General features: G+C 36.2%; 1 protein-coding gene across 1 annotated transcript; it reads left to right on the forward strand.

Moving 5' to 3' along the window:
* The first annotated feature begins 4,354 nt into the window (after positions 1 to 4,354).
* Positions 4,355 to 7,436, forward strand: LOC111195567 (C-type lectin domain family 4 member E-like). The gene is made up of 4 exons (XM_049475297.1): positions 4,355 to 4,564; positions 4,740 to 4,894; positions 6,529 to 6,641; positions 6,755 to 7,436. The coding sequence occupies exons 1-4, from the start codon at positions 4,372 to 4,374 to the stop codon at positions 6,915 to 6,917; spliced, it is 624 nt and encodes a 207-aa protein (XP_049331254.1). The 5' UTR covers positions 4,355 to 4,371; the 3' UTR covers positions 6,918 to 7,436.
* The last annotated feature ends 6,107 nt before the right edge of the window (positions 7,437 to 13,543 follow it).

The following is a 13,543-nucleotide window of genomic DNA, read 5'->3' on the forward strand; positions in this document are numbered from 1 at the left end:
CTTTACTGCTGAATTAGCTTTTTTCATTTTTTATTCAGAAGGCTAAAGTATGCATACAATTATCTGAATGATATATTACTTATTTTAAAACAGACTGAGGACTGATCAGTTAGACTATTAAATACCATTCCCTGTTCACTATTTAATATGTTATGCAACTGGATAGATCCAGTCAGGCCTGGTATAAAATCTTCTCAGTTTTCGCTAAAGTGAATTAAGAAACCCAGGTTAAACTTGCATTTCTGGAGTGCACAGTGAACTGTGTTCACACACAGGAATTTATGGGAGTGTTCCTGAACCCATGCACTGATTTCCAGTAAAAAAAATAATGGCTGATTTTACTGCAGTGCCTTGTCCCTTTAGCACAGGGATTACTCTGAATGATTCTCTGAATCATTTAGGCATATTACATATGGGAGATGGCAGGATATTTAAAGTCTTAGTATTTTAAAGTAAAAAACATTTTCTAAAAATTCCACAATTGTATATACACAGTACACAGATTGGTAAACCTCTGTTTATCTTTGCTTCTCAGAGATCATCTGCCTGGTGTTATATGGTACCTGGACAGCAAGAGCAGACTTAGCAATTTAATACCCATGACTTTTAAAGTTGGTAAAGGGCTTGCCAAAAATGGAGATGGCAGCAAAAAGAGTGATAGTGAAAGATAAGATAGTGACAGATAAGTGCAATTTCAGGATCTGGAGAGATTCTACTGAATGCTTACACTGCATGTTCCTCACCATAGACAGATTTTACCAGTGATAAACCTAAAAGTTTTCTGTAACACATTTCCTGTCTGTTTTGGCATAAATAAGGTCTTCACCTTTCCTGATAAAGATTTTCAGGTGCTGCTGAAGATTATTGGACCACGTCTATGGAAATGCTGGCTTTGAGCTCTCCACATAGAATGAGTAGAGGTGCCAGTTCACCAGATAGAGGTATTCTTATTAGTTTCTGTTTTAATTATCTGTGCTTTTATTTATATATACTTTAGATTAAATATTAACATATTCTTCTATTTTATTTTCTCAGTGTGCTCTACTAAAGAAAAGATTTAATTTGCCATTACTGCACACATTCTATTTTGTTATTGCTATTATAGATTATTATATAACTGTTTGCCATGTTAAATGTGCAAAAATATTTTGTGTGTAAAAGTAAATGTGTGCATGTAAATTATATTTTCATAGTCAGTTACTAAAATAAAATGCAGTAGAAACAAGTCTCACTTCAATAAAGATTCAAATGATCAACAAGATTATAGTTTTATATTCTTTACCAAAAGCATTAAAAAAATATCTTGTATGTAAAACCCATTTTCTTTTCCCACTAACGTTGTGACTGTCAGAATATTTAAAGGAATTTCCATGGTTTGGCATTGTTTTAGACCAGGGGTGTCCAAACTTTTTTTTGTTGGGGGCCAGAAGGAGAAATATATTTGAAGTCACGTGCCACACCCCGTAATAAAACAAATAATGAATTATATCACTTTAAATAATACTTTTTTCCTGAAATTTCATTTACACACCATTTTACTTGACTAACTATCTTTATCTTTGACAGTGTTGTGTAAACTAAGATTTTTCAAATTTATGTTGAATTTCATGATGTCTCTTAATATAAAACTCCTTAATTACGGCAACTTTTAGACTCTTTGGCCCTGATTTTCTGCGCTAGAAATGCGCACCCTCTCCGACTCTTTGGCCCGTTTCTGACACCTAGCGTTCAAACTTTGAATCTCACATTATAAAAACCTGCTTAACAGCTGGCCAACTTTCATTCTATTTCTAAAATACGTCGCGGGCCGCAAATGGCCCGCGGGCCGTAGTTGGACACCCCTGTTTTAGACCATTAACGCCCACAGTAGAAATCTGTTTATGTTGAACAGCCAAATCTGATTTAACTGACAAAATTCATATATATATATATATATATATATATATATATATATATTTATTTATTTATATAAGTGAAGTGAAGAAATGTAATGTCTGAATATTTCATCACTGAAAATAAGGGGGAGAGGAGAAAGCTCATTTTTGGGAAAGAGAGTCAGTACAAAGAACTAAATGGAGGCCTCCCAACAATAGTGATATAACAGATACAATAGACGACAAACACAATTAATGGTTAGATTTCTATAATAAGGTTGACACTTAACCACAAATATATGATCCTTTAAATGTTCTCTCTTTGACAGTAATGAAAGCTAATACATAAATAGTATTAATGTTCTGTATTTTATTAACTAGCTATTCGATTTCTTTCAGATGTTTCTGAACGCACTGGCCATTTGGTTAAAGAAAGAGACCCTCCTCCTTCAAAAAAAAAAACCCTGAAGGTCCTCCTGCTCTGTGCTCTAGTGCTGTTCTGTGTCCTGGGTGAGTATCACTCATCTTTACCCTCTAATGTAGTGTCCCTGATTATCAACTTTCCTGCTGAGTGTAGGCCTAACCCCTAGGCTTAAAAATAGTAATTGAAACTTTTGTAGGTTGGATATTTTACAATGTGGGCAGTCCTTAAATTAATGGCTATATGCTATACTACTCCCCAATAAATAGGTCCCAATAAAATTGCTTGATATATCAAGTCTGGTGTGTTCTCTTTTTTTTAACAGATTTCAATAAAGGTGTCTCTGCTGAATCTTTTTGTGTATCCTCTCAATCGATAAGAGATCTGTGTGACAGTGCTGTGGAAGGTATGTCAGCTCAACTGTGCAATGCCACTGGTAAGATGTTTAAATGTGTTTATTTCCTCTTATTGTACATATAATTCTTCTAGTAGTTATGAGTGTGGGCATAAGCATGAACCCCTGTAAATATTCTGTGTGCATCATTCACACAAGATCACCTTAAGAAACCCTCCATCCAGCTTAATGTACATATGAGATCAGGGATCCTTTAAGCTTGTTTGGCCACGGAAAGTGTTTTGTGTGTAAAATTTTGTATCAAGACTGTCTGTTTAACTAGCATTAGAATGACAACCCATAGTTTTTACTGTTATTAATCCTAATTAATTGTTTTTTTTTAGCCACAGCTGAAAAGTTAAAATCACGTTTGGATCAAGTTCAAGATGACTATGAGAATGCACAAAGACACATTGCTTCCCTCAGTGGTAAGTTTAAACTAGTTTTATGAGAATGTATTGTTTTTTTTTCTTGTACCTCAATAAAAACTGAACAACTATATATAGTAAGAAAGATAGACTTAAAAATTATTGTAAAAAAAAAAAACGGTCGGTTTTTTTTGTAAAATACATTATTCTGCTTTCTAAAATATTCAGAACAATTAGTTCATAATTATTTTTAACTTAAAGTTTTTAGCTTTTAGCTCCATTCACCCCTATTCATAGCGGACTCACTCACGGGCTCCCTCTAGAGTCATTTCATGATATAACAGGTGGGTGGTCAGACTCCATAAACAGCTCTGGTGTAGTTTTGGACTTGTGGTTCTCTTTCTGTGATCCCACTGGCTGTACGTATGTAGCCGCTGCTCCTAACTTCTAGTCACCGACTGAGCCAGATATTAAACATGTGAATATTTGCTGGGCGTCTGCGACTCGTCGGCAATCAGTCAGCGACAGCTCGGCGAGCGTCTTTCAGTAGTTCACACTACGCGAGAGCGCGAGCGCCGAGTGATCGCCGATTTCCCTCCAAACAGAGTTTTTGTCGGCGACAAAAAAACTAGCCCATAATCGTGTAGTATGTGAACCTGGCATTACTCGGCAATGTGTTGGCGGTTGCTGTAGCCTTTTAGTAAAACAGCCTGGGGAATCTTGCCCTTTTTTCTGCCCATTCTTTTGCCTGCTTACACTATTCATTCAGGGAGGTGTTCGAGGTTAGTTGTACACTCAGACGCTGACGTTTTAACTAGTGGATATTCTGCCGGCTCCCTCACTGCCTTGGAACTTCCGGTTTAGGAGCGTATCCCCCAGCCTCGCTTTCGTTTCAAAATGGGTACAGAGTGGATACGGTTCATACAGCTGTTTAAAGGTTTGAACACACTTCATTCAAAGTTTTTTTTGGTCATAAACCTAAACATTAATGACAACATACAAAACTAGAAGGTTTCTGAATTAGTTGGCAGCAGATTTTTAACGTACAAGACAAGGTTTGGTCCAGAACGCTCGCTCTGGGGTCAGCTTTGCTGCAGCTAAAGAGTTAAAATCACATTTTGGAAAAAGTTCAAAGAGTGGATAGTTAAATATAAAAAAAATATAATATAAATTGTATTAGATTGTAAAATTATAATTTCTTCTTCTTTCATTTTATCTTAATATTTTAGGGTAGTTGTGTTATTTGTTTAAATATATTTTATTTAAGAGAGTTAATTTGAAAATAAAGAGTGTGTTAATTATGAGATTTAATCCATGTTTCAACATTACACCAGTTCTCTAAGAATTTGGGGATTTTTCTTGCAGCGTAAAGAAGCTAAAACTGTAAACTATGAAAGTACAGCTGAGAAACTGAACTGTTTTTTTGATGTACTAGAAACAGGAGAACAGTGTAAAGCACTGAAGGTCAAGTATAGCAAGGTCCATGAAGTCTTCTCTACCTGCACTGGTAAGATGAGGGTTTCCACCACTCTTTCCACTTTACAAAAATTCCACAAATTTATTTAAACATTAACAAAAAATGTATAATCCACAATTATGTCAAAAGCTAATCATATGTATATTAAAAATACCACATTTAAATTCCCCATTTGTTAATTTTTACTTATTTTCTTTAACATAAGAAAGTCAGAAATGTGCACGATGTGGAGAAAACTGGAAGCGCTTCGGTGTGAAGTGTTACTTCTTTTCACCTGATTTCCTGAACTGGACGAACAGTAGAGATCGCTGTGTAAAGATGGGAGGACATCTGATTATAATAACCAGCCAAGCTGAACAGGTGAGTGAAGGTGTCTTCATTTATTTCTTATTTCTTTTTAGTCTTTAGTTTTTTTGTTTATAGTCGGCAGTTTCAGTTTATTATACCAGTGTCATTGTAGTGTCTACATTACTGCCTTGCACTGTAAACATATTTAAAATGTATAATGCCCATAGCCAGTTTTGGGCATGCTACTTAAAAAAAAAGTAATTAGTTATAGTTACTGGTTACTTCTTCAAAAAAGTAACTGTGTTACTAATGGAGTTACTGCACTATAAAAGTAACTAGTTACCAGTAAAAGTAACTATCCCGTTACTTTTGTTATTCGCCCGTAAAAAAAGAAAATCAATTATGTATTTACTACTATTATTAGAAAAATAACAAACGAAAATAAACCCAAAATGTTGACAAAAATATAATCTAACGAATTTAAAAAAAAAAAAAAAAAAACGAAATTCTCCACACAACCAAAGAAAATTACTAAAACTTGTAATACTGAAAAAACGGAAAAAAGCGTCTGGGGATGAAATTAAACAAACCAAGCCACACTTAACGGAAAATGTATATATAAACAAAACAAAATAATGGACAAAAACAACAATCTAATGACCGTTAAAATGGTATTAATATAACAGTTTAACAGCTGGATCAAACAGCTTTACCAAAAGACAAAGCAGCAGCACCACAAAAACCGGAGCAGCCAAAAACAGCTTAAAGTCCTTGAATCGGAACTTGGCCTGTCCACGGCCAGTGTTGTGCGTGAACGAGTTCAAAAGCATGCATTCATTGAACACGCTCATTTTTTTCGTGAACGCTGAACTGAACACAACACATTTTTCATTTTCATTTGTGTCACACACACTGTGAATTAGTTCACAGTATGTGTCATGAACGGCAGACATCACTGTAAATGAACGTTGTCCAGTTAATAACATAATGGCAACGACGCGGAGAGCGCTGAGCGCGCGCGAGAGAGAGAGAGAGAACGAGAGAGAGCGCTGCAATTTAAATAAAAATGGCTAGTGGAAGTGATGGCAGACCGACACCGATTCTCCTAACATTTTCATCACCTGGTAAGAAACCCACAATTGCAGTGTCATGAGCAAATGTCTACAATGAGCAGTTTCAAAGAATGTATAGTGATTTCTAGCTTGTAGTGTGGAAAAAAAGTATTTATTTGAATATCTCACAAAAAAGTGAAATGAACTAAACTAGTTCAGAATTAAAATTGTGAACTTTGAACATGAACGATCACTTTGAGCATGTAGGAACTTAACTTGAACTAGTTCAGAAAAGCTGTGAACTGGCACAACACTGTCCACGGCAATCACTGAATTGATTAGAGCACGCAAATCCTTACTTCACCACGCCAAACCACGCAAACCTACAGGCACAGCGGCCAGAAGCTCAAGTTCACCGGAAAGAGGAGGGGTTAACCAGGGCAAAGCGAAGTTAAAAAAAAAAAAGTTCATTGAGCGGCTAAAGTAACGTGCAGTAAGGGGGTGTCGGAAAAGGTAACAGCGTTATAGTTACAGTCAGAGTAATTACTTAGATTACTCGTTACTGAAAAATAAGTCAACACTTGTTATGAGGTTATTTATATTTAAACAAAGTTTCACTGCACTCAGATAACCCCATGTTAACTTATATATTAGACTTTTGTGTCTACGGGTCTTGGAAAACCTCACTGGATCGGGCTGAATGATTTGGAGACTGAAGGAAAGTGGATGTGGGTAAACAACCAACCCCTGACTGATACAGGAGTAACGTAAGAAACATGTTCTCTTACACAGTTTATACACTGCTTTTAGTTTACCTTTAGATGTCCTGAATTGCAACGAATTGGAAAATTAAACATTAAAAAAACACATTTTCTAACAGATTCTGGAGTACAATTGCAGATGGAGCAGATGAGCCTAATAACTGGAAAGAAGAAAACCCTGCAGGAGAGAACTGTGCTAGTCTGGGGGATGAAAAAGGACGTTTTAGAGTATGGTTTGATGCTTCCTGCAGTAAAACAAGGAAATATATCTGTGAAAAGTAAAATACTTATCAGATTTGAACATGGTATATCAGTTTTTCTTATCACAGATAAAAACAAATCTTAAAATCAGCTTATTTTGAGAAAAGTCTGTTTCACAGTTTGACGAGATTTTGTTTAAATGTGTAAAAACAAGTTGTGTAAATGTATCAGTAAGAAATGTACTTGCTGCAGTAATTTTGGCCACTAGAGTGCAGTATGTGATTGTGAAGCAGTTTTTATCCTACTCTGTTGCAGAAACATAATTGTTCCATTAAACAGCAATATTATTTTGTAACCTTAAAATGTAAAGAAAATAATGTTTATTGTCCTTTAAATATATGTATAACTGCCAACTGAACTCTGTGCACATGGAACGGTGTTTCATTGGGTGTTTTATGCCTATAAAAGCCATTTAAGTAAAAAAAAAACTTAACTTTATTCTTGTGTTCAAATCTTGAGTTAATCTCATCATGTCTACATCTACACGTCACTGAACAATTCAGACTAACCTTCAATCTTTCACAAGAAAATGTTATTTTAAAGCTGTTAAGAAGTATAAATGCTTATAATAATAAAACGTTATTTTGAATTAGAATTTAGACTGTGTCTGAGGTCATTGGGTGTTATCTTTTTTTTTCATTTTTAATTTAAATAAAAAGATCCTCTTAAATAGAATTTCTAAGGTCTTTTAGAACAAGACGTATTGGGGTTGGTTTTGATTCTAAGAGTCCAATTCTCTTTTCTAGGCTTTTGGGAGTCAAGAGTCTTCAGAGCTTTGCATTCAGGTCCCCACAAAGACGTTAAATATAATTAAACTGAATAAGCTTCTGTCCTTGAAATATACATACCTGTCAAGTTTTAGATTTAAAAATAAGGGATATTTTCCTCTGTACGCTTAAAGCCGTCCCACCAGCCCAACGAAGGTTCAGTATCCTTTACATTTTAAGACAGGTTTACAAAAAATCTAAAATAACCACAAGTGAACCACTTACACATTACAATTAGATTATCAGAATCTGAAATGTTGTGGACATTCCTACATATGTCATTCTTTTAATACAGCCAAATTAAAAATCCTTTTATTTAAAAAAAAAAAAAAAAAAGATTTCATGTCTTTTTTGTAATAAATGCACTCTTTTATATGATATATTTTTTATTTATTTAATGGATTTAAAATTGAACAAAGGGTGCACAAATTCTGCAAAATGACTGTTGGTGACCTAAACATAGTATCATGAGCTTTTACTAAAAGGACATGGACCAGATATGTTTCATCAGTAAAAATTAGTCCTAAGGGGCCTACACAATAATTTTTAATTAAGACTTCTTTCTTTTGATCACTCCACCCCTGATCAGTTCAGTTAATTTCGGTCCTCTCCACATTTCTAGTTAAACCGAGTCAAAAGCTGTAAATTTGTTTATTTTAAAAGGTTTAATCTGTGTGTTTTATTTCGGAGACGAGTATTTTTATGCAGCTATCAGAAAAATCTCATCACAGTTTCCATGATTAGCCTATACCGTTACCTTTCTTTAAGAAAAATCGCTGTATATCCAGATCTGTTGTAAGATCAGCAGCTCCAACTAGCTGCCTGAACTCACAGCGACGGGGGGCTTCCCCACACTGACCCTCCTTTGCAAGCTGATTGGCTGTTTCTCCTGAAAGGCGGGACTTTCTCCTTGAACCGGCTCCACGATTGGTTAAGAGACACAGAGCGGTCAGTGCCATGTCTCCTCAATAATATATATTTTTTAATTTAATATAATACGGGAAATTTACGGGAAAATACTAATACGGGAGGACGGCGGGAAAGAGGAGTAAAATACGGTAGTTTCCCGGCCAAAACGGGAGATTTGACAGGTATGAATATATAATGTTTTTTTTAGTAAAGTCTAAAAGAAATCTGTTGTGTAAAGAACTGAATTGTCCTGTAACTGGAAACTTTTCTTTATTGAACTGATACGATATTGGTTATGCATTTTTGAAGTTTTTGAATAATGTGTGTAGTAAAATTGTATAGGGTAAAGAATGAGAGAAAGATTCACTTTCACACCTCGCCACTTAAGCGGACAGCTGTTCTTCAGCGGTGGCTAGCGGTGCTGAAGCTCGAGAATACTCCGGTTAGTGGCGAGCACTTTCTAGGCGAGGACTATGTGGAGGAGCGGGTTTTTAAATCAGGAGCACTAATTGCTCGCGGGACAAATAAGCTGAAGTCCGAGGCTTTTTTCTTCCGTTTTAATTTTTCCTCTGAACAACTGGGATGTACGGACCATCCGACTGGAGGTACTGTAACAGCAGCAGCTGTGAGCCGCACGGAACAAGCCAAACAACGCGCTCACCCAGAAGAGCAGCGAGAGGTACCAAAAGTCTAAATAGGCTGACAGTTTAAAGAGAACATAGCTAGCGTTAGCTACTTAGCTAGCTAAATAGCTAACGTTAGCTATGTTAAGATAGCAAGCCAACGCTAACTAGACGAAGCTATAGCTACCCAGCAAGCCTTCTAACTTCAAAACTGAACGGTTTTTAAGTAAACAGCGCCTGGGTGTTTCAATATCCACTTAAATCATGTAGTTTTAATAAACTCTGGACTTTACATGCTAAATAGCTAAATGTATATAAACAAGCTAATTAGTTAATGGGATGGCAATACCTGCTGTTGCACGGACCTCACGTACAGAGAGAGCAGAGACACCTCCAAAACGTTTCGCTCTCAGAAAAGCATCTGAAAAGTTCTGCAGGGAAGATCTCTGAGAAAACGGTCCATGTTAGCCTCTTGACAGCATTTCCACTCGGTTGCAGTCGGCACGGCAATGCAGTGACGGCATCTGCACCAAGTAAAGTTAGTGTTACAGGAACAGCTGGCTGGCTTCTCTGTATAAATCGGTGTTTGTACAGTTAATCTGTTGATTAACAACAAGCTCTTTTCCTTAACCGTGACGTCATCAGTGCTGCAGGGGCAAAATGGCGGCGCCCTAGCGCAAACGTTTAGGGTAGTAACAAACATAAACATATTCTAATTTAGTGTGCAAACATTTTATATAACACCCCCATTAACCCACCCCCCCTGTCTTTAATGCAGGTTGTTTTGTATGAGATAAACCTGCTGCTCTGCCTCAGCCACGTCGTTATGCTGTGTTCCACTACACAGCAAATTTGCCAGCATTAAGTTTACACACTAACAGTAAGGAGTGGGTGAAAATAAATATAATAATTTGACTGCATTATCAATCATGTTTAATATGTATTCATTCATTTTTAATGTATATTTTCAGTTGTCCTGTTTTGAGTACTGCAAGGTAAGTAGTTCCACAGCTAATAACATTTAGGAGTACAATTACTTGAAAAGAAATTGCCCTTTGAGTCAAACAAATAACTGTCTGCAGACTAAAGCTGTCTCACTGCCCACTCTTCTCAGAAGAGTTGCCAAAATTAAGTTCACCACTGTGTAGTGCCTTAGTGTGTGCTCTATGATTATATAACCTTTTTTCTGTGCATAGCATGTGTGAACATCAGTTTGCACATATAATTTCTGTTGTTGAACTGAAGAAATAATGAAAGTAGAAACACTCCTGCTGTAAAAGCATGTAGTGACTTATTAGGCCAGATCTTAACATGTTTTGTTTTTGTAATGATTAAAATAATTGTAGAAAATGCCTTTCACAAAGGAAACACTGGACTTTAGGGCTTCTCAACTCTGGGTCTGTGGTATTGAAACACAGCACAGTTTAGTGTTTTCCTTCATCTGAATTTGTTTGTTGCTATTTATTAAGTTCTTCAGTGTAAAATAAAGTGTGACAGAGTAATAACTTCTTGTTAATTGATAATCGGTAAGCACTGGGATATGGAGCCACATCAGGGACAAAAGTTTTGTCAATTTGAAACAAAAAATTGAAACTGAAAGTTTAAGCATTAAGCTTGAACTTTGAAAAATACAAAAATATATTCGAAATAAATATAAGTGTATTAAATAATTTTTCAGCTTGTATATAATTTTGATTCAATTCGAAAATAGTTTTAAACAATTTTTGTTTTTTTAATTTTCACTTTTTTGTGTATTTTGATATTTGAGATCTTATATTTTTCAGGTGCAATTTTTATTTTACAGTTTCGATTTTTTTTTTTCAGGGTTCAAATCTTTTTTTTTACTTTCAGATCTTAGTTTTCAGGTTTCAGACTTTTGGCCCTAATTTTGCGTGTGGGCGTGGTATCATAGGAAAGGGGCGTGGTATACGGTTGAGGACCTACTCCGGAGGACCCTGTCAATGTGCCTGCATGGATTATATATATGTCTGTACGTTCTACCTCGTGCGATGGCGTCCGCTCCTCCTGCACAGCCTGCTGGCTCCAGCACACAGGTAAGATATATTAGGTAACTTTAGTTATATTGAGCTGGGTACTGGTATTTCAGAAAGTCGACTATAATTCGACAGTGGCTGCAGCTGCGCAGAGCCTCATAAATGTGGTCACGCAGAACCTCTCTCATGGACAGCAAGAGCAAGGAAGAAGGCATGAACAGAACCAGTCTGTACTGTAGAGCAAGATATGGCCAGGTTTTAGATTTATTGCAGTTTTATTTTACATTTTCATTTAAAGGTCATTTGGTTAGGCCATATTGTGGTGATTGAATTTTAGTTGGACATTTATTTTTCAGACAGTGGAATGTCTAATTTCTAATGGGTCTGAGTTCTTATAAATATACACCCTTATTTCTAAAGATTTAGAGAGCTCTTTGGATATGTCCATAGACATCCACTCAGTTAAACAAAAAGGATCAATCCTAGCTAATGTTCAAAGTTTAAACAAGACCAACTCCTACAAGATCCTCTCTAAACGTGTCCTAATAAACTGTAGTGTACCAGCTCAATATAACTAAAGTTACCTAATATATCTTACCTGTGTGCTGGAGTCAGCAGGCTGTCCAGGAGGAGTGGACGCCATCGCGCAAGGGAGAACGTACAGACATATATAATCCACGCAGGCACATTGACAGGGTCCTCCGGAGTAGGTCCTCAACCGTATACCACGCCCCTTTCCTATGATACCACGCCCACACGCAAAATCAGGGCCAAAAGTCTGAAACCTGAAAACTAAGATCTGAAAGTAAAAAAAAAGATTTGAACCCTGAAAAAAAAAATCGAAACTGTGAAAAAAAACTGCACCTGAAAAATATAAGATCTCAAATATCAAAATACACAAAAAAAGTGAAAATTAAAAAAACAAAAATTGTTTAAAACTATTTTCGAATTGAATCAAAATTATATACAAGCTGAAAAATTATTTAATACACTTATATTTATTTCGAATATATTTTTGTATTTTTCAAAGTTCAAGCTTAATACTTAAACTTTCAGTTTCATTGTTTTTTTTTCAAATGGACAAAACTTTTGTCCCTGATTTGGCTCCATACTGGGACAGATAAATACAGACAATAGATGACAATATAAAATGTGGGTATACTGAATATACATTCTGTGTACCGTATTTTTCGGACTATAAGGCGCACTTAAAAACTTGTAATTTTCACAAAAATTGACAGTGCGTCTTATAATACGGTGCGCCTTTTGTATGGATTTTACTCGTCAGGTTGTAAGGAGCAGTAAACACACACTCCGTGCAGCGTTATAGAGAGTTTCAGTGCTATACAGAGTCCAGAGCCGTGCAGCTCTGAGGCTGAGCAGCAATAGCATTAGCTAGATGCTAACCGCTAAGCTAGCTAGCTTATTCACTGAGATCAGTATTATCTAAATTTTACTCGTCAGGTTGTAAGGAGCAGTAAACACACACTACTAACTCTCTCAGAGGTGAGTTTTATCAGCCTGTAATCTGCTTGTTTACTGTGTTAAAACAAGCTACGGGGGACGAATCGCTAGCTAATATCTCACTGTCTTACCGGAACACGCAGGATTACTCAGTGTAACGCTGTCGTTTAAGTTTGGGTTAACTTTACTAGTTTAGGTGACTAGCTAGCGTGCTAGCGGATAGCTATGCTAACGCTGGTGCAGCAAGCCTTAGTGGACATCTGGAAATCTAAGCTTACTGTAAATAAACTGAAGCACGTTACTCACCCAAATAAACAGTTTTCAGGAGAGGAATCTGTGTAGATTAATATCCAGCACTCGTTTGAGCTAGATTTGTATACTGAGACGCTCCACCGGCAAGCGACCACCCCCGGTGGGGGAAGGGAAACATGGCGCCACCCCTGTTCACTTTGATATAGGCACCCTTTCTAGTGTCACTTAACGCGCCTTATAATGCGATGCGCCCTATGTATGGAAAAATAGCAGAAAATAGGCGTTCTTTGATAGTGCGTCTTATAATACGGTGCGCCTTATAGTCCGAAAAATACGGTAGTATTGTTTCACTAATGTGTGTAGAAGCAGTCTGCACAACTATTGATGTTTGGTTTTATACACCTGTGACATTGGAAGTGACTGGAACCTGAGTTGCAGTCTGTATGTAGAAAACAGAAAAAAATATCTGTACTTTATATGTAATGTATTTTGAAAAAGCTGCCTTTTCTTTAGAATACTCTTAAAATGCTCATCTGTATTTTGTAACAAAACATAAAGTTAAATTCTGCTTCAGTTCATAATTGTCATTGATTCAGCCATTTATAAACTGTTTATGAACTGAATGAACTGTTTAGTGT

The sequence above is a fragment of the Astyanax mexicanus genome, chromosome 3, assembly GCF_023375975.1.
Source record: "Astyanax mexicanus isolate ESR-SI-001 chromosome 3, AstMex3_surface, whole genome shotgun sequence".
Classification (NCBI taxonomy): Eukaryota; Metazoa; Chordata; class Actinopteri; order Characiformes; family Acestrorhamphidae; genus Astyanax; species Astyanax mexicanus.

Excerpts from the sequence above, each read along its gene's own strand:
- LOC111195567 (XM_049475297.1), top strand. The coding sequence starts at position 4,372 with ATGTTTCAACATTACACCAGTTCTCTAAGAATTTGGGGATTTTTCTTG. Across the intron at positions 4,565-4,739 it reads AGTCTTCTCTACCTGCACTG|AAAGTCAGAAATGTGCACGA; the intron begins GTAAGATGAGGG and ends CTTTAACATAAG. Across the intron at positions 6,642-6,754 it reads CTGACTGATACAGGAGTAAC|ATTCTGGAGTACAATTGCAG; the intron begins GTAAGAAACATG and ends ATTTTCTAACAG.